General features: G+C 41.1%; 1 protein-coding gene across 1 annotated transcript in view; it reads right to left on the bottom strand.

Moving 5' to 3' along the window:
• Positions 1–14,735, bottom strand: part of DESI2 (desumoylating isopeptidase 2) — a 54,862-nt gene extending 40,127 nt beyond the window's left edge. The window contains exon 1 of the mRNA XM_012443740.2: positions 14,506–14,735. Within this exon, the coding sequence (XP_012299163.1) occupies positions 14,506–14,547 (42 nt within the window). The 5' untranslated portion in view covers positions 14,548–14,735. The remainder of the gene's footprint in view (positions 1–14,505) is intronic.
• Between the last annotated feature and the right edge of the window lie 7,231 nt (positions 14,736–21,966).

The raw sequence follows: 21,966 nt of genomic DNA, 5'->3' as shown, positions 1-21,966 counted from the left end.
CACTTTTGCTTCTTCCTCATTCTTCTCTTGCTGCCGCCATGTAAGAAGTGCCTGTTGCCTCCTGCCATGACTGAGGCACCTCCCCAGCCATGTGGAACCATAAGTCCAATTAAACCTCTTTTTGTTCCCAGTTTCAGTTATGTTTTTATCAGCACCATGAAAAGGAACTAATATAAAGACACTGCCTCTTCCCTCGGAGTCACTACAGAGTGGGAAACTTAAAAATCTTTATTGCTGTATTATTGTTTGATACCTACAGATGAAAAAGCAACAGGTCAGAATGAATGAGACTGAAATAAAACAGTTCTTGTTCACTTATTTGTTAGACTTAAAAGTAATGCATTTCTAAAGAAGTTCATTTAAAAGACAAACCTTCAGCTTGAGAGCACGATACAACACGGTTGATGGTTAATAGAGATAAATACTAAAGTAGATCACTAATTCTCCTCAGTATGAATGAATGAGGACTACAAAATATCATAGCATATTCATTCACTGATTGGAGCGATAGAGTAGAAAGTAAAAAACCTGATGAGGCAGAAGAGAGTGGTGACAATTCTGAAAGAGAAGTCCTTGTATAGATAGGAGAGAGGATGGGGTCTAGTATACAGTGGAAGGTTTCATTTCAGATAGGGACATGGACAATTTATTCCATATGATCAGAGAGAAGGCAGACTACATACAGTAAAACAGTGGTGGTGGAAGGATGAGAAAATTGCCTTTTTTTTTTCTTTCAGTGAAATAAGCTGTGAGGTAATCTCTGAAAATAAGCTGCGAGTAGGGAATGGGGAGAAAATATGACATACTGTAGTTGTCTAGGAGAGTGGGAATGTCAATTGACCAGAGAAATGAGGAGGCACTGCTAGACAGTATTTAGGGCTCTCTTGGGGTTTGTGGTCACCATTTTAAAGTGAGATCTGTCAGTATGGTTGTTTTCTCCAGCTCTATTCAGCTGCTGAGGTGTAGATGGTAAGCCGATTTTAACTAGGGAGACAGGTATGAGAGAGGGAGTGATTCTAACAGTAGAATGTAGAATAACCTAGATGAAGAGGGGAGCAAAGAAGTGATTATTTTAAGGAACTGGCTCACACAACTGTGGGAGCTTGGTAGATCTGAAATCTCCAGAGCAGGTCTGCAGGATGCAGATCCAGGGAAGAGTTGATGTTGCAGCTTTGCCTGAAGCCAAAATGTGTTCTTCTTTGGGGAACTTAGTTTTTCTCTTAAGGCTTTCAACTGACTGGATGAAGCCCATTCATCTTTAGGGGGGTAACTTCTTTACTCAAAATCTATAAAATTGTTACTTACATCTAAAAATCACCTTTGCAACATCTAGACTGGTGTCTGACTAAAACTGGGTACCATGGCCTACTCAAACTGACACATAACATTAACTATCACAGAGATATTCACAGAAAAGATTTAGGATGCAGGGCAGCTTTTAGATCACTGTACATCCGTGAATGCCATAGAGTACAGAAGTTAGTTCAGGGAGAGGTGTAATATAAGGACAAACAAAAAGAGAATCAGCACATTTCTGGGATATGGAGGAGATGAGATGAGGAAAAAGAAATACAGCATGATGGATAGGAGCACAAATTTTAGTGTTAAGAGCTCTTGTTCAAGACTGTGCTGTACCAACCACTATGGCATGACTCTGAGCATGTTTTTCAACTAGGCCTCAATTTCATCAACTTAAAAAGGGATAATAATATAAGGAAATGGCTTAGTACAGTGGTATACTAAACACACTAAAAAAAAAATCAGATATTATTATGGGAAGATTCAATATTGTAAGGGTATCAATTCTTCCCCCCAGATTTTTCATGAATGTAATGTCATTACACTTAAAATTGCACTGAAGTTTTTGGTTTTGACAAATTGCTTCTAAATTTTACTTGAAAAATGAATGAGCAAAATAAATTCCGAAAGAGAATAAGAGAAACTTACATCACCGATATCAACACTTGCTGGAAGATTAGTACAATTAACATCTAATAATGGTGTAGGAAGAGGCAACTAAAGAAATCAAGACTGAAGGTCTTCGAACAGACCTAGATATCCATGATAATTTAGTACAGCATAAACATAGTATGTGCCACAAATCAACAAGGGAAAGCATGGATTACTCAGTAAACAGCATTGGGACAACTGGCATTCCACTTAGGAACAAACACGTAGATTATTTCTATCATTTTTTTGCAAGGGAAAATCTTTCTAGGGAATGACTGAAAGATGAAAGGTTATAAAAGACAAACAGTTTTGACCACATATAACAAAATTTCTGTAAGGCAAAGGATACTTATAAATACACTTACTAAGCTTAACAGGGGATTTTAATTTATTTACTGTCATTTCATAACTTATATGCTTTGTCCTACTTTATTTATTTTTGAGACAGGGTCTTGCTCTGTCACCTAGACTGGAGTGCAGTGGCACAACACAGCTTACTGCAGCCTCAACCTTCTGGGCTGAAGCAGTCCTTCCACCTCAGTCTCTTGAGTAGCTGGAATCACAGGTGTGGGCCCGGTTAATTAATTTATTTTTTGTAGAAATAAGGTCTCACTACCACCTGCCTCAGCCTCCCAAAGTGCTGGAATTACAGGCCTGAGCCACAGTGCCTGGCTTTGTCTTCATTTCATATTTAACTTTTTGTTTTCTCTCTTACACCATATGGTTTATGTCTTCTTTGCTCTTTTCCCTCTAAGTCTGATTTTCTCCCAATAATAAGTCTTAATGAGAAAAATTTACCCATACACTCAAATAGAATTTTCCAAAACAAGAATTATATTTACAACACACCTCCTCCTATATAGAGCTGCTACAAGCTTTTACCTCTTCTCTCTCACCCAAGGTTTGTTCAATATAATATGAAAACTTAATTTTTAAAAAGCATCATGCTTGTTCTCTTCAAAAAGTAATTCTGGATACTGGCCCTGTTTTTAACCACATTTATAAGGTTTAGCTATGTTAAATGAGTATTTACACTGTAACCACCCCATTAAGTTCTTGAGTAATGCTTTAACCCCCAGAGTTATCTAGATATTGTCTATGTCCTTTTGTACATAAATGATAGCTGGAGAAGCTATAGTATTCAGACATAAGTCTTTTCCTTTTTAATACTCTGTAGATAATGCTCCACTTTATTTATTATTTAGCCTTTGGTGTAATGAAAGAGAAGTCTGAAATTAGCTTGATTTTTGTTCTCTTGTAACTTTTTGCCATCATGTATCTGCAGGAGTTTTTATTCTTAAAATTTGCAAGTTAGGAGAGAGATCCAAGATGGCTGATGATTAGCAGCTCGGGCACGTACCTCCCAGTGAAAGCACAAAGAACGAGAGGACGCCACACTTTCAGACGAATATTAGTTGCTCACGGACCAGGAGATTCCCAGTGGAGGGGCTCCACGGGTTGCCAGGGCGACTCTTGTGGCCGGCGTGGTGGTTTTGCTGGTGCCTTAGCACGCCAGTTCTTGGTGCAGAGTCCGGAGATTCCCGGGCAGAAAAGCACCATCAATCTTAACACCGCTGTTTTGGCCGGCTCAGTGGATTGCTCAGATTTCGGCGCAGGGAATCAACAAGTTGGACGTCAGAGACCCAGTTAGAAAGTCGGTAATTATAAAGACGACAGATGGACAAATATATAATGAAGGGAAGAAACCAGCGTAAGAAGGTAGAGAATACTCAAAATCAGAATGCCTCTCCCTCTACAGGGGATTGCAATTCCTCATCAGTAACGGAACAAGGCTTAATAGATTACACCTGTGTTCCAATAACAGAAGCAGGTTTCAAAACGTGGGTGATAAGAAACTTCTGTGAATTAAAAGAACTTGTTCTAACCCAATGCAAAGAAACTAAGAACCTTGAAAAAAGGTTTGACGAACTGTTAACGAGAATGGACAATTTAGAGAAGAATATAAGTGAATTGATGGAGCTGAAAAACACAACACGAGAACTTCGCGAAGCATGCACAAGTTTAAACAGTCGAATTGATCAAGCAGAAGGAAGGATATCAGAAGTCGAGGACCAGCTCAGTGAAATGAAACGAGAAGACAAGAATGCAGAAAAAAGGATGAAAAGGAATGAGCAAAGTCTCCAGGAAATATGGGACTATGTGAAAAGACCTAATTTACGTTTGATAGGTGTACCTGAATGTGATGAAGAGAATGAATCCAAGTTGGAAAATACTCTTCAGGATATCATTCAGGAAAATTTTCCCAACCTGGCAAGGCAGGGTAATATTCAACTCCAGGTAATACAGAGAACACCACAAAGATATTCTTCAAGAAGACCAACCCCAAGGCACATAATCGCCAGATTTATTAGGGTTGAAATGAAGGAGAAAATACTAAGGGCAGCCAGAGAGAAAGGTCAGGTTACCCATAAAGGGAAACCTATCAGACTTACAGCAGATCTCTCAGCAGAAACCCTACAAGCCAGAAAAGAGTGGGGACCAATATTTAACATCCTTAAAGAAAAGAACTTTCAACCCAGAATTTCCTATCCAGCCAAACTAAGCTTTATGAGCGAAGGAAAAATTAAATCTTTTGTGAACAAACAAGTACTTAGAGAGTTCACCACCACCAGGCCTGCTTTACAAGAGCTTCTGAAAGAAGCACTATACATATAAAGGAACAACCAAAATCAGCCTTTCCAAAAATACATCAAAAAGCAAAGAACTTTAACACAATAAAAAATTTACATCAACTAATGGGCAAAACAGCCAGCTAGCATCAAACGCCGGTATTAAACTTATATATATTTTAATTGGATAAAAAGCCAAAACCCATCGGTATGCTGCATCCGGGTCCATCTTACATGCAACAATACACAAAGACTCAGAGAGAAGGAGGAAGATTTACCAATCAAACAGAGAGTAAAAATAAACTAATAAACAAAAAGCAGGAGATGCAATTCTCGCCTCTGATAAAGTAGACTTTAAAGCAACAAAGATCAAAAGAGGCCAGGAATGACATTACATAATGGCAAAAGGATCAATGCAACAAGAAGAGCTAACGATTCTATAGATCAACGAGATAGAAAATTAACAAGGATATTCAGAACTTGAACTCAGACCTGGAACAAGTAAACTTAATAAACATTTATAGAACTCTCCACTTCAAATACACAAAACATACATTACCACCTCACACCTATTCCAAAGGTGACTATATAATTGGAAGTAAATCACTCCTCAGTAATCGCATAGCATTTCATAGGTTTAAATGAAATATTGGTTGGCTGTTTGTTTGTTATCTTCTTCCCTTATTCCTTCCTGACTACATCATTAAGTATATTATCAGTATACAAGAGGTTTTCAATACCCATTACTAAATTGCATTCTAGCCTGAGCAAGAAAGCAATACTCCCATTCTCTCTCCCTCTTTCTTTTCCTTCTCCCTCCTCCCCATTCTCTCTCTCTCTTTCTCTTCCTTTTTCCTCCTTCCTATTCACTCTCTCTTTCTGAAAAAAAAAAAAAAAAAAAAATTTGCAAGTTAAACCCGGTTTTGGTTGAATGGTCCTAACTTTTAAAAAGTTTTGCCTATCACTTGATCCTTTCACCCTTCTACTTGGAGTTCTGACTTTCTAAATCTTGTTATTTTCTCTTTAGCTCCCAATCTAACTCCCTTTCTAGTTACAAATTAGGAAATGGTGCTTTTCATTTTTGTGGAATCTACCCTAATCCCAGATTTTCCCCTTTCCGGTACTGCTTGTTCTATTTTCAATGATCCTCCTGAATCTACTTGATAACTTTAATCAGAAATTCCTTAAAAACTTCTCTTGTTTCTTGCTGTCCATTTACTTAACAGGTGGCATGTGGCCTGACTTTCAGCCTTTGTGTTTGCTTAACTCTGTCTGGAACCCTTTCTCCTCTCTACATGGTATACTTCACCTTTCAGGAATGCCTTCTCGGTAGGCCTTTCTTAATCACTCTATGTGAAACTGCAGTAACCGGCAGCTATACCGTCCTGACTTACACTGTCCCTCCCTTTCTTTGCTTTACTTTCCTCTTTAGCACTTATCACCACTTACTATCTCATGTATTTTACTTATTTATTAGCTTTATTCTGTTAATAGACAATTTAGATAGATCAGTTTGGCATTAACTTATTTAACTATTTTCTTAATAAAAATTTCAAAAAACAAAAGATCCTGTTTTCATCAAAGGGGATTGGGGGGAGAATATGATAGAAAAGATACCAGTTCTTCCTAAGTTAATGTATAAGTTTAGGCATCCCCAATTAAAAATATCTATAGACTTCTGGGTATATAGCCAAAAAAACTGAAAGCAGGTCTTGAACAGACATTTTTATTTTTATAAACCCATGTTCACACAGAATTATTCTTAATAGCCAAAAGGTGGAAGTAACCTGTGTCCACTGATACTGAAATGAGCTTGATTTTTGTGGTATATACATATACAGTAGAATATTAGCCTTAAAAAGGAAGGAAATTCTGATACATGCTGCAACATAGATAAACCTTGAGGACATTATGCTAAGTGAAATAAGCCAGTCACAAAACAACGCTGTATTTCACTTAAATGAGATATCTAGTCAAATGCATACAGACAGAAAGCAGAATGATGACTACCAGGGACTAAGGGGAGGGAGAAATGGACAGTTGTTGTTTAATGGGTGCAGAGTCTCAGTTTTGCAAGATGAAAAAGGTCTGAAGAATGGTTGCATAACAATGCGAATATACCTAACACAGTAGATTGTATAGTTAAAAATGGTTAAAATGGTAAATTTTATGTTATATGTATTTTAATACAATTAAAACAAAAAAAAAACCTACAGAATTTTTTCACAGAGCCTTACAAAGTATTCCTAGAAGAGGAAATGAAGGCCAAGAGAACTTCGGAATAATAATAAAGAGAAACTGGCCTAATCAGGTTCCAAATATAATGTGAAAGTATAATAATTAAAAGTGTGGCAATAAGGCTAGAATCAACAACTCTGTACGGATAAGAATTTAGCATTAGGATTAAGGATGATATCACAATTTAGAGAGGAAAGACTTTTATTTCAAATAATGTGGGGCCAATTAGTCGATTTTTAATTTATTGTTTTTAAGTTACTGTCACATCTATACCAAAATACATTCCAGATAAACTAAAACAAAGTTATTTTCATGCATCCCATTGCCCCTTTATTATTTTTGCCTTTCTTATAGTTTAAGATTATTTGGGCAGTTTTCACTTTACATTTTATTAACCAACTGGCTGATATTTGCACAATAATGTTGCTTTGGAATTCAAATAATCTTGTAGAAAATTTGACAGTCAACAAACGGGAAGTGCAAGTACATCCCATCTTAAAAATCTGGCCAGGTGCGGTGGCTCACACCTGCCATTGCAGCACTTTGGGAGGCCGAGGTGGGCAGATCACAAGGTCAGGAGATTGAGACCAGCGTGGCCAAAGTGCTGAAACCCTGTCTCTACTAAAAATGCAAAAAAGTTAGCCGGGTGTGGTGGCACGAAAAAGAAAAGAAAGAACAATCCACAAAACAAACAATTCATCTAAATAGCAGGCTCTCTGGTATTTTTTAAGTACTTGATCAAGTTTCAAACATTCTGTTAACTTTATCCATCATTATGAATGTGGCCATGGAACTGAGATACACTACAGTATGTCACTGCAAGTCTGAAGGGGTTTTAGTCACATACTCGGAACCTACTGACATCTGATTTTTATTTTTCGAATACTTCAAATTTTCCATTTTAAGTTAGTAGGTTAATATTTATTCCATGCCAAGTCAAGGAATTGCTATGAGGAAACAATTTTTAACTGAACATTTTTGGGTTTATATAACACTTTCATAAATGGCATTGTAGCAGAATGACTCCCCAAAATATTCCCAGAACCTTGCGAACATGGTACATAGCAAAGGGACTTTGCAGATGTAATTGAAATTATGGACCTCAATATCAGGAAATTATCCTGGAATATCTAGGTGGGTCTCAATTACATGGGCTCTTAAAAACAGAAAACTTTCTGTGGCTGGAGTAGAACAGATGGGGAGGAAGGTAAAGTCAGAGATATTTGAAGCATAAGGATTCCACACACCACTGCTGATTTGAAGATGGAGGACTGTAAGACACCTGAAACAACTGAGAGAGGATCCCAGCTGACAGCAGCAAAGAATGGGACCTCAGACCTACCACTATACCTAACTCAATTCTGTTAACAATCTGAATGAGCCTGGAAGCAGATTTGCCCCTAGAGCCTAACACCTTGATTGTGGGCTTGTGAAGACCACAGCAGAGGAACTGATCTAACTCACCTGGTCTCTGATTTACAGAAGTGTGAGATGATAAATCTGTGTTTTAAACCACTAAGTTTTGAGCACCTTTTTATTGCAGCAATAGAAAACAAATGTACATATGTATGGAGATTGAATTCATTTCTCACACAAACTAGCTGCCCCCAACACCCCCCCAAAAAAAAAAGAAAAAAGAAGACAATGCCATAAATCACGTCGGAGGGCAGATGTACAATTGTCCTTTGGCTTAGCTACACTCATGGGTCACTATTGCCCAAGAAGCATATTGATACAAGTAAATGAAGGTAAATTCCTTACCATTACAAAAAAAAAAAAAAGATGACCAGCTCCTATTATTCCTATTAACTAGTTAACTTATGTTAAAATTCAGGAACTGACAATGTTTTTGGAAAGATTATCTTTCAGAGTAATTAAGATCCAGCTTCAAGAAATAAACTTACTAAAAACATTTCCTCAGTCTAGTCCCATAGTGTGTTTTTTTAAGTTCTGTCTAAGAAAAATATCTGATGTTTTTTCCGTCCCATTTCTATTAATCCTCCCTTCCCTTCCATTTGGTCACCCTATTCCAACAATCAAAGCTAAAATCTAGCAATGCACTAAAGTCAAGGGACAAGAAAAAACAACCCAGTAATAGGTATTTGGCACAAAGAGGAGGGTCACATGATCTTTTCATGCCATTTAAGTACTGGCACCTCACCTAGTAACAACTGCCTAGGTAAAACCCCACTCATTCAACAGGTATTTATAGAATACCGTCTAGAGACAGGCCTGTTCTAGACACTGGTAATAGTATGATGCTATCAAAGAACTTACAGTCCAGTGGGATGCACAGGATAATACACGCAGTAATGGAGACATGTGGAAAGTACAACTAGGGGCTGGGCACACTGGCTCACACCTGTAATCCCAGCACTCTGGGAGGCCGAGGTGGGTGGATCACCTGAGGTCAGGAGTTTGACACCAGCCTGGCCAACATAGTGAAACACCGTCTCTACTAAAAATACAAAAATTAGCCAGGCGTGGTGGTGTGCACCTGTAATCCTAGCTACTCGGGAGGCTGAGGCAGGAGAATTGCTTAAACCCGAGAGGCGGAGGTTGCAGTGAGCCAAGATTGCACTGTTGTGCTCCTGCCTGGACAACAGAGCAAGACTCTGTCTCAAACAAAAAAAAACAAACAAACAACAACAAAAAAAGTACAACTAAGGCAGAGTAGTTCACTCAAGTCTGATAAATAAGACTAAGCTACAGCCAGAAGGAGCAGGAGGTTGCCGGTGATCAATGTTGGACAAGGACACTCTAGACAGAAGGACAAGCATGCATAAAATATGGGGTGTGGGATATAGCCTGTTTGGATAACTAAAAAATCTCATGTGTGAGAATAAAGGGTGTTATGTAGAAGAGGGAAGTGGACCTTTAACTGTCAGGTAAGGGCCACATCATAAAGTGCATTACACTTTATCCTGATATGTTTCAGAAAGGTTACTTTGCTAACAGAATGGAGGGAGGATTAAAATGAAGTAATACTAGAGATTGAAACTAGTAAGGAGGCTATTAGATGAATAGAGATGAGGGCCTGAACTTGAGAAGCATCAGTGGAAATGGGGATAAAGTAACCAATTTAAACAATATCCAGAAAGTAAAATATGTGACAGGCATCGCAGGTTCCCAGCAAATTGCCATTTCCAACTTCTTGCCTTCCTTACCTACAACACACTATAAAGGTTAGAAATGCCAGATATTCACTTACTCAGCTTCATCACAGTTGCAAACGAGTCAATTCTAGATAATCTCTTGGGGGAAGTAGTGTGGCTCTGATAAGTTTTTCCTTTCTATTGAAAGAACAGAGGTGCATGTAGAAAACGGCCCCAACTTCTTCCACCTTCCTTCTATGGCAGTTACTTTACAACTATGAGAGGACAAACCAAGGGCAAAAGCCAATGTGCTGAGGATGGTAGAGTAAAAGGATGGAAAGTCCTGGTTCTTGATGACACAGCTGAGCTGGTGAACTAATAATCCAGGGCCTGTTTATCTCTGTACTTAGTCTATCCTTCCAGCTTAAGCCACGGACTGTCAAGCTCTCTGTTGCTTTCAGACAGAATCAACCAAAATCAAAAACTCTGCAGGGCGTGCTGACTGACTGTAGAGGGTTTATAATAAAGAGAAATTTAAACTCACTCCCAGGTTTCTGGTTTGGGAAACCACAACAAAAGTGGTGGTCTTTGGGCAGTGGCATGGGGTGAGAAGGAAGAATTCAAGGCACGAAAAGGAGAAAAGGGAAGAAGTGTGTTCCTGGACATGCTGATTCAGAGATATTAAGGAATCATTAGGTGAGGAGATGTGTGATTCTGGAACTTGTTCAAAAAGTCTGAATTAAATCTGCAGATGTATGAGAAGTCTGATCTATTACACCTGCATGACCTCACACTCTGTTGGAGGAGTCTAATGGAGACAGGCGTCAAAGAGCAGAGTTCAGACAAAAATGTCCTTATTTGAAGAGTCCTAGAAAGTTTTTCTCTTCTATTATTTTAAGACTCTGAAGATGTATAGGTACTAATTTATAATAAAATTGGTACAGGCCGGGCTCAGTGGCTTATGCCTATAATCCCAGAATTTTGGGAGGCTGAGGCCGGTGGATCACTTGAGGTCAGGAGTTCAAGAACAGCCTGGCCAACATGGTGAAACCTCATCTCTAATAAAAATACAAAAATTAGCCTGGTATGGTGGTGTACACCTGGAATTCTAGCTACTTGGGAGGGTGAGGCATGAGAACTGCTTGAACCCAGGAGACGGAGGTTGCAGTGAGCCGAGATCGTGCCACTGCAACCCAGTCTGGGTGACAGAGTAAGAAAATAAATAATAAAGTTGGTAGAAACTTGTTTACACAATGAATTTACACTATAAAACACTGGCATATTTTTATCTTATAAAAATTCATTAGTCAAGATAACCTGAAAAGCACAAAATCTGGATCTATGAAAAATGAAGACTGCTAAAGTGACTACACCAGAGATCTGTCTTGGTATTGGAAACTAATCTGAATCACCTGCTCTGCTATGTACGTCAGTAAATTAGGAATATGTGAACAAGCTCATTCCCATGACTCAGAAAGTAACTCCAGGACATGTTTTATTGGTGGTAGATCACTCCAAAGTACAGAGAGGAACATAAGAGAAGGCAGCAAGCAATAATTTAGGAGCACTATGCATAATTAAGTAACCTTTTGAGGATTATACTACTCTTCCATGAGAAGGAAGTTAATACAGGTGACCCCAACAGAATTATTTTCATGCATATGACAAAGTTATGGAAGAAATGATCCACAGCAGCCCAATCTAGAGAATAGGAAAAATACAATCAGAGCTGGAAAAGGTGACAATCTAGCAAAGAGGCACAAGGACACATGGCAAGAGGTCCCCATAACCATGATTATAAGGGCAACCCTAAGGTGAATTTTCAGTTTTCATATTTACAGAGTTTGAACCAGATAGCTGATGTACTAGGCCTATACAGATAACATCAATCCTCATCCAAGGCATCTCTGATGAATAGGAAGAATTACCAAAGATGAAAGGAATTTACCCTTGGCATCAAGCAAAAATGCTTCAAAAACCAAAACTGACTTGAGAAAAATGAGTATAACAGACCAAAATTGGTACCTCAATCCGTTAGTCTTCATTCTAAAACAACTGATGCCACTGTTCCCCTTCATGAAAACTTTAAATGGTTTCTGCTGGCTCAAAGAGCCCCCTCAGCCCTTCACCCAAGCCCACAACTCTTCTGACTAATGAAGTTCTCATCAAACTTTCAGTTTTGGCTCCTTTCATTTATGCTATACTCTAATTATACTAGACCAGCTGATGTTTCCCAAATCCAACCCGTGCTTTCCCTGTTCCTGCCATGTTGTTCATGCCAACTGTTCTCTGCTCTTGTGGATGCTACCCATCCTTCGAGTTTCACACCTTTTAGTATTCCCTGACCCTACAACTACATATAGTCTCCTCTTTTGCATCCTTGTCTGCTCTTATAAAAACCATGCTATTCTGTCTTGAATTGTTACCACTGTTGTATATCTCCTTTACAATACTCTCAATTCCTTAAAGAAGAAAGGACAATTAACTCATCCTTGTGGTTTCTACCATGTCAAAATTAATAAGTAATGATAGATTGCTGAATAGTGACATAAAACACTCAAAGCCCTCAAAAGAACAGAAAAGATCAAGTTTATTAAAAGTCTAATAATTCAACTACTTATCATTCTGATAAACATTCAGATGCTTCATCTCCTGTTCACAGGAAAAAGCAATATAAAGACATAAATGTAGAAATTCAGTAGAGAAGATAGTGAATCAGATTTTGATCTACAAATTCTAGATATTTTTAGTTTTCTGGACAGGCCACTTATTCTTTTACCTGTCTGCTTCTTCCGTAACTACCTATTTTACAAACTTGATGTGAAAAATAAGATCTTGTTAATTAGTTAATATTTTAACATCGTTCAGAAGTCCTCCCTTAGAAAATATTGAATACCATCTCTAGCTTTTCCCAATCAACCACAATTAGCAAAGATTTTCCTGATTCACAGAATGCCTAAAGTGTAAAGAAGACCACTATATGCCAAAAAACTACATTTTCATTTTCACACGAAAAGTAAAACTCTCTTCCTCTATTCTCGCAAATTCTTTTAGACTTGAAACTGTGGCTTCTCGCCATTGTATACTCCTAATTTATAAAGGGGTTTAATATTCTAGGATAAAAGGCACTCTGATCTCAAGAGCAGAATATATTCTAAAAGACAGTAATAGCCTTCATGAATAGGGAGAGTGCACAAAAAAGTAAAAGGGCTGTAAGAGTCTTGAAAAATAAAGGTGTTCAGCTGAACACAAAAAGTTTAAATCCAGAAAATTATTTCTCAACCAGTGAAACAGGCCAAAGAACTTAAAAAGGGCCATGGTTTTCTAGGATCTTTTGTGGCTTAGTCTCCTCTAACTTTTTCTATCACGCTCCACTTTTCTCAGCATGTTAACCCATCTCCTTTCACCTCCAGGCTCACAAGAGAACTCAACAGAGGACTCATCTCAAGTGGTAGGGAGTTCCTATACCCTCTACACAATTCCCAGATATGGGATGAGGAATCTCTTTCTACCTAAGATATAACACTGTAAATTTAGAAACTTATATATAAGACAAGGGAAAAAGTTTAGAACTGCATAAGACTCCTGGCCTGTAGTATTTCTGCTCTCCTGCATCTTTAAGCCAACAAAAATAACAACGGGGAATTTTTCATTTGCCAGTCAACTTACAAGGAACTTTAAGCATTGCAGTCAAGAGGCAATCCATTCTACAGAGCAAAAACCGATCAACCCAAAGCAAGCAAACACACCAAACACGCATCTCAATGCAAGGGCAATTCTGTACCGGGTGCTTTTTCTGGGGACATTTCAACTGCAAAAAAACAGGCAAAGCAGTTCTTGAACTCGATTCTGCGCGCCTGCAGTACTCCAAAGTTAGATGACACCATAAACAACTTCTTCCTCTCCCTCTCCTGTGGTCACGTCACCTGTTGCATCACCTAGAAAGTGGTCTTCAGGGTCTAGGAAAGGAGCACCACCAGGGTCTCTAAATAATTCAGTTGGGCTATTTTCCTGATCAACGTTGGCCTCCTTCATATTTTAACGAGGTTGCCTTTGACACACAAGGCAAGGGTGTTTTGGCTCCTGTTCACCTTGGAAGAGATTCTAGTACAGGCACCCGAAAGCTGTGACTTTCTGGATTTGGAGGGGCTTGGGAGTGTTGAAGATTTAAACCAAGCAAAGAGATGTACGATTCGGCAGAAGCAGAGGAGCTGGGAGCGCAGGCGGTCGGGACGAGGGTCCTGGGGCAGCCCCGGGGGCCGGCAAGTGGGGTCGGAGGCGCGACGGAAGCTTTGCAGAAAGGACACCGCTCGTCAGCCAAGGGGCCGGGCCCAAGCTGCGGGGATGGGAGAGGTTCTAGCCCACCGAGCGCTGCCCAAAACCGTCAGGCTGACTGGGTTCACCCGAGCGTCGACAAGTGCGTGGATTAAAAAATAATACTACTTCTCCCTCCTTCTCCCCGGCTTCCCCCGAGAACTAAAGCAGAAGGCGGAGACGCGAGGCAGGAAGCGCCTGGGGCCGGGGTCCGAGCCCGACCGGCGAGAGGAAGCCGGCCTGGGCCAGGGCTCGGGGCCGCCAGGGGCCGCACTCACCATGTCGTACACGTTGAGCACCACTAACTGGTTAGCCCCCATCCTCCTCCCCGCGGCCGCCGCCTCGTCCTCAAGCCGCTCCGTCTCCGCGGGGCCGGAGGCCGCTCTCACCCCCGCGGGCGCTCCTGGGGGCCTGAGCCGGGCACTAAGCGTACAGCCCGGCCCGCGGCAGCCAGGGCGGAAGCATCTGGCAGCCGAGCCGCTCCCGGGCGCCGCCGACAGGAGCCTCTGTGCGGACGGGGCCGGACCGTTCGCGGCCCGCTCCGGCTAAGGCACCTCCCCTAGGCGGGAGACACGTGGGGAAAGGCGGGACTTGAACAATGGGCGGGCGCCAGGCGCCCCGGGGGCGGGGCCGGCCCGGCGCCGGGGCTCAGCCCGCCTGCGCCCTGGTTCTCGGCCGCCGCACCTCGGGACCTAAAATGGCGGCAGCTTCGGCGCCTCAGCGTCCAGGAGGAACGGGGCCCCAGGAAGACTACAGTTCCCAGCATGCAGCGAGGATTCCCCCTCGCTATTATAAGCGCAGAGGCGGAGTCTCAACAGCCCTCGACTCCAACTCCCAGCATGCCGCGGGGGCCCCGGTCCTACCAGACCAGGCCTCCCCGGGACACTACAGCTCCCAGGATGCAGTGCTTTGGAGCTGCGGCGGGTCCCTTGCAGTCCGCTGGCGGTGAAGTCTTCTACCTTTATTCACCCTCTCATCGCCGGTGCTGCTGCCGTTAGTAGTTCATGTGGCGTTGAGCTCGGTGAAGCCAACGAAATGTGGCAGAAGACTAAAGTGATGACCCTGTGTTTTCCAGATCCCTCCTCACTTCTTCTTTGGCAAGGGGAGGGGTGGGGAAGTGGAGGAAAACGAGTTACTGGTGTGGGATGAGGTGTCACGTGCATCCAGTTAATCCTCGATGTGGAATTTACATTTTGTGAAACTATCCTGCTGAGATGGGAAGGGTACAGTAACCGTAGTTTAGCACAATCCTGGGACGTAGCAGGCACCTTTGCGTTAATTCAACAAATATTCGCTGTGTGCTTAGCTTAGCACAACCCTGGGACGTAGCAGGCACCTTTGCGTTAATTCAACAAATATTCGCTCTGTGCTTCCTATGTGCGGGGCAGTGTTGTAGGCCCTCGGGGTTGCCGTGATAAACAGGAGCAGGAACAAACAAAATATCACAGGTATGTGCTTTGCAGAAAATTTAAATAAGGTGAAGTCATTGAGAGTAATCTTAAACTGGCTGCACGGGGAAGATCGCTGTAATGAGATGAGTTTTAGGCTGAAATATGAATGACAAAGCCAGCCCCGCAAATATGCGGGGGAGGAGTATTTCAGTCAAAGGGAACACGTGCAAAGATCTGAGGCACGAAGGAGTTTTCTGTATTCAAGGAAAACAAAAGACCACTGTTGCTGGGACCTACTAGGCAAGGAGGCAATGGTATTAGATGACTTGGGCAGGTAGACAGAGGCCAGATCCCAGAAGATTTCTAAATTCATAATAGGGGTTGTATTTTCAATGAAGCCATAAGTTTGGGCCAGGGAGTGAAATGAGCATGCGTGTGTTTAAAAATGATTACTTGGGTTGCTGTGTGGAAAACGGGTTTCAGGAGGCGGGAACAGGGAGATGAGTGTGGTAGACTGCAAAAATAGCCACAAATTATTTCCGGTCTCCCCCCACTGACTGCACTGGACTGTGACTTGCTTTGGACATGGGACATTAACATAATGCAAACAGAGGCTTAAAAAACACTTGTGAGTTGGAGCTTGCCCTCTTGCTGAATTTGGGAGTCCTGTGACCACCATCTTAGGAGTTTGGGCTAGCCTGAAGGATGCTGAGGGACACATGGTCAAGTCATGGCCTACATCCAGGTGACATCCAACCAACTGCAAAGCACACGAAGCTCTCCTCGACTCTCCTTCCCCTGGCCACAACCACACTGATCAGATGAACTGACCAGCCAACCCGCAGAATGTGAGAAATAATGTTTTAAGTCACAAAGTTTTGGGGGTGGTTTTGTGGCAAAAGTTAATTTAGACAAGCAGTTGGATGCTATTCCAGAAGTGCATGCCACACGGTGGCTTAGTTGTGGCTAATAGTGCTGGAGACCTGCTTGTTCCTGTGACTGCTATTTGCAAAGTTAATGGGTCTATCGCCTCTCTGATGACTTGCATAGATCATTAACATTTTAACTATAGGTTTCCTCACCCTGATAATGAGACCCACCTCCGTGACTTGATTGTACCTATTATGTGACTTGATTGTACCCATTGTGTGTTTTCCGCTGCCTAAGCTTGTAGCCGGATGGCTCTCTCTTCCCTTTATTAAGATAATGGCATCTGTTCTGGTAATTGAGATGGGACTAAGAATGCTTATGTAAATGAGGTGGGGCAAAGAATGTTCCTGTAAAATGAGGTAGAAAAAGATATATATACTAACTCACTGTACAATAAAGTGGCTGGTTTTAGGGCCAGTCCTCCAGACTCCAGCTGTCCTGTCTTTTCTTTTCTTCCGCGCACTCTCTCTTCCAGGTATTGGGACCCTCTTGCAGGTCGAGAGACCCCGGCAGACGTGCCGTTCTCACCGGCTCCCGACATCTGGCGACCACGACGTGGGGCCTGGACACGAGAGATAAAGTGACGCTCAAAGGTATTTGGAGTGAAGGCTGCAGCAGTAAGTTTTGGTCAATTTATAATCTTGTATATAAGTTTTTGATTTCAATTTAAGTATTCAATCTGGAGTAAAACATGGAGCAACTAGAGTCTAAGGACAATAAAATGTTTACTCAGCATTTACAGTCTATGATTAAGTCGCATGGTCATGATGTTAAACTGAAAACTGTGGAGGAATTTGTGCACATAGTTAGAGAAATTTGTCCTTGGGTACCCGAAGGTGGTGTATTGGATGAACCTACTTGGCATGTTATTAGGGAAAAAATTGAATACTTTTGCTTCTATAACAAAGAGTTACCTCAATCTGATGTTTTGCTTTTGTTTTGGTCTAAACTCCGTGGCTATGTTTGCCCTTCTCCCTCTTCTGCACCTCCTTGTACTTCTACAGCTGCTCTCTCCCCTGTGGCATTACATAGGTATTCTGCACCACCTCCGGTGGCTCAGGAGGAAGAGTCAGAGTGACACTCGGTCGACTCTCATACCGAATACCAGCCTGATCCATTGGAAACTTTGACGAAGGTTGTTATTGATTCAGCCAGGACTCCCCATACTACTCCACAATGGGTCCCTGGCCCGGTAACTTTTACTTTGCCTCCTGATCTTGCTCGACAGTTTCAGGATTTACTTTCGCTGTGCTCGTGTGCTGTCAGTAATCAGCAGTGCTTTCCTGTAGTACAAGGAAATGAAATGGGTGCAGGAAGCTATTCTACTGGGAGTGTGCCCATAACTTAAGGAGCCACAGATGCTGCTCCAATAACTCCCCTAACTCATGCTTTGTTATCTAATAAGAAAGGATTTGCTAATGTAAATAGTATGTTCCCTTCCCTTTTCCCTGTTATAGAAGTTGAAAATGCTCAGGGACAAATAGTCCATAAATATCAGCCTATCCCACCTGAAACTTTAAAAGAATCAAAAGAGGCTGTTCCTCAATATAACCCTACTGCCCCTTATACTATTTCTCTATTAGAAGGTTTGGCAAAAGAAGCCTTACCTCCACATGATTGGGGCCGCCTTACAAAAGCTTGTCTCTCAGGTGGAGATTATCTCCTTTGGAGAACTAATTATGATAATCGTGCTTCTGATCAGGCACAAAGAAATTGTACTCATCAAATTCTAGTTTCTTTTGATATGCTTACTGGCAAAGGTCAGTTTGAAGATCTTAATTTACAAGCACAACTCCTCCAGGTAGCCTATGGGCAGATTAACACGTTAGCCTTGCAGGCTTGGAGGCAGCTCCCGGCAACCGGGGTTAAGACTGAGGAGTTGGCAAAAATTAAGCAGGACCTGATGAGCCATATCAAGATTTTGTGTCCCGCCTTTTACAGGCAGTAGGCCGATTGGTTCAGGATGGAAAGGCTGGCACTTTGTTAGTTAAACAATTGGCATTTGAAAATGCTAATCCAGCCTGTCAAGCAGCCATACGGCCGAAAAAAGGCGCTATCACTGATTATATTCAGCTTTGTGCTGATATTGGGTCCTCTTATCAACAAGGGTTGGCTATGGCCACAGCTCAAGCTGGTATGTCTGTAGCTGCTTATGTTAAAAATCAAATGAGTAATGCTCACTATCAGCGCAGCAATCAATAATGTTTTCAATGTGGTAATACCTCAAGAATAGAAATTAATTGTTATTGATTTAAAAGACTGTATAAGGTTTGTTTTTAGTATTCCATCTACTAATTATGAACAACCTTGGGATAGATATGTATGGGTAGTGTTGCCTCAGGGCATGGCTAACAGCCCTACCCTTTGTCAGACTTCTGTTGCAAAGGCTATTCCAGTCCGACAACAATATCCTGACATTCTTCTTATTCACTATATGGATGATATTGTAATTGCTGCTTTGACTGATGTTCTTCTGCAATCCGCTTTTGTGCAATTGCAGAAATGTTTGACTAATGCTGGCTTTGTGGTTGCTTCAGAGAAAATCCAATCTTCTGCTCCTTATCTCTATTTAGGAGGAGTAATTAATCACAAAAAATATCTTAAGGAATTCCAAAATTAAATACCTCTCAATTAAAAACTCTCAATGATTTTCAGAAATTTTTAGGTGATTTAAATTGGATCAGACCTAGTCTCAAACTTACCACCGGAGACTTAAAACCCTTATTTAATATTCTAAAGGGACCTTCCGACCCTGCTTCACCATGCCAGCTTACTCCTGAAGCCATGCAAACCCTCCAGATTGTTCAAAAAGCCTTAACAGAACAAAAATTAAATAGAATTCAAGACTAGACACTCTGGAACTTTTGTGTGCTATATACACAGTGCACACCCACAGGTGTTTTCTGGCAGCAGGGGATATTAGAATGGCTACACCTCCCTGCTAGTTGTGGAAAGGTAGTGACTTCTTATTATGATTTGGTTGCAGCTTTGGTTCCTAAATGCAGGACTCGTGCCCTTGCTTTGTTTGAATATGAGCCTCCAGAAATTGTTCCTTATACAGGCCCTCAACAAACTTGGCTTTGGCAATTCTCAGAAACTTGGCAAATTGCTTTTGCTGGATTTCCAGGAAAATTAGTTGTCATCTTCCCGCTGATAAAAGTTTACAATTTTACACTCTTAATTAGCTCATTTTTCCTCAGATCTGTGTCAAGACACCTTTAACACAAGCACACCTGGCTTTCACAGACGGATCTTCATCTGGCATTGCTGCTGGCTCAGTTAATAATCAAACTTTTTCTTTTCAGACTCAGGCAACCTCAGCTCAAAGAGTTGAACTCCTTGCAGTGCAATTTGTTTTATCTCATTGGAATTTTCCTCTTAACATTTACTCTGATAGCCAATACGCTGTTCAACTTGTTCAGCACTTGGAGACCGCTCCCTTGTGCTCAACTAATTCCTCCTTTATCATTCACCTTGGAATCCCTCTGCAGGAATCTCTTCAACAGCGCTCTCATCCCTTTTTTATAGGTCACATTCGAGCTTATTCTAATCTGCCAGGACCTCTTAGTAAAGGAAATCAACAGGCTGATCTTCTCACTCATTCTATTTTTCCAGTGTTAACTCCTCTTCAACAGGCACAGGCATCTCATGCTTTGCATCATCAAAATGCTCGCAGTCTTTCTTTACAGTTTAAAATTACTTGAGAACAGACTCAACAAATTGTTAAACAATGCTCTGAATGTCTTCCTCACTTGCCAGTTCCTTTTCATTATGGAGTTAATCCTCAAGGACTACAGAGTGGCCATGTATATCAAATGAATGTCACTCATTTTACACCTTTTGGTAAATTTCAATATATACGTGTAACTATTGATACTTTTTCTCATTTTTTAGTGGCTTCTGCTCATACAGGTAAAGCTGCTAAAGATGTTATTGCCCATTGCTTATTGGTCTTTTCTATTTTAGGCCCTCCTTAAAACAGCTAATGCTCCTGCTTACACCAGCAAAGGATTTAATCATTTTTGCTTTCAGTTTCATATTCATCATAGTACAGGTATACTCTACAATCCACAAGGACAAGTAATTGTAGAACACGCTCATGCAACTTTGAATTTAACTGTACAAAAAATAAAACAGGGGGAGTCAGGAGCTGATTTACATAAGACTCCTCATACTTGGCTTAGACATGCTCTATATATTTTTAATTTTTTGATTTTTGATGCAGAAGGACGTTCTGCTGCTGAGCGTTTTTGGCACCCTAGTCCCAGAGCACAAGCTGAGGTGCTGTGGAAGGATGTCTTAACTAACAAGTGGAATGGACCTGATCCCGTCCTAATATGGGGGCGAGGACATGTTTGTGTTTTCCCTAGATCTGCTGAAAGCCTGTTATGGGTACCAGAGTGGTTGATGAAACATGGACCTCCTGTCGATGAGAAAAACCGGAACTTTGATCCCAAGCTTCAAATAGCTGCATCTAACACCACCAACTCCACCTCTTTGATACCGCCAAATGAAAGCATCGCCAGACACAGAACATCAACATCTTCCCTTGCCTACCTGGGGCCAGATGAAGCGTCTTTGCATTAAAGCAGCCCAACTTGTGAACTCACAGGGAATTTCAAAAACTTTGGCTGTAATGTTCATAGCCATGTTGGCTATTTTGACCTATAAATCATTTATGAACAGGCTTGTGTAGCCTCTCCTTATGGCATTCTATATGGGAATATAACTATAGATGAGGAAAGTGGACATTATTTTATAACTTGTCCCAACTGTGTTCTTACTAACTGTATTGATTCAACTGTATTTCCTACTCCTGTTATTATGATTGTTCATCAGCCTCCTTATGTTATGCTTCCTGTTAATCCTACAGGTTCTTGGTATAATGAACACAGTATGCAACTTCTTCATCAAATTCGAGACCTCATAGTCCATCCTAAACGCTTTATTGGTTTGCTTGTTGCTAGTATTTTGGCCATTGTTTCTGTGGTAGCTACTGCTGCTACAGCTGCTGTTAGTCTAGCTCACAGTGTGCAAACTGCTACCTATGTTAATCATTTGGCTCAAAATATTTCTGTCTCTATGGGTACTCAAATTGATATTGATAAAAAATTGGAAGCTAAACTTAATGTTTTGGAACAAACTGTTACCCTTTTGGGGGATAAAGTGTACAATATGCAATCTCGCATGCTACTACGCTGTCATGTTGATTTTAAATATATTTGTGTTACCAATACACCTTACAATGACACTGAATGGAGTTGGCCTCTGGTCAAGGCCCATTTGCAAGGTATCTGGAGTCATAATAACTTGTCCCTTGATGTTTTCAGGCTTCAACAACAAATTCATGCCATTGATTTTTCGCGCCAGGATCTTCCACAGGATGATACTGTCGCCCGTGATATTGTTAACACTTTG

The sequence above is a fragment of the Aotus nancymaae genome, unplaced genomic scaffold (assembly GCF_030222135.1).
Source record: "Aotus nancymaae isolate 86718 unplaced genomic scaffold, 86718_ANA_hifiasm-v0.15.2.pri h1tg000032l_0, whole genome shotgun sequence".
NCBI classification, from domain to species: Eukaryota; Metazoa; Chordata; class Mammalia; order Primates; family Aotidae; genus Aotus; species Aotus nancymaae.
Note: the sequence above shows the minus strand (reverse complement) of the source record. Positions and strands in the feature narration are given on the sequence as shown.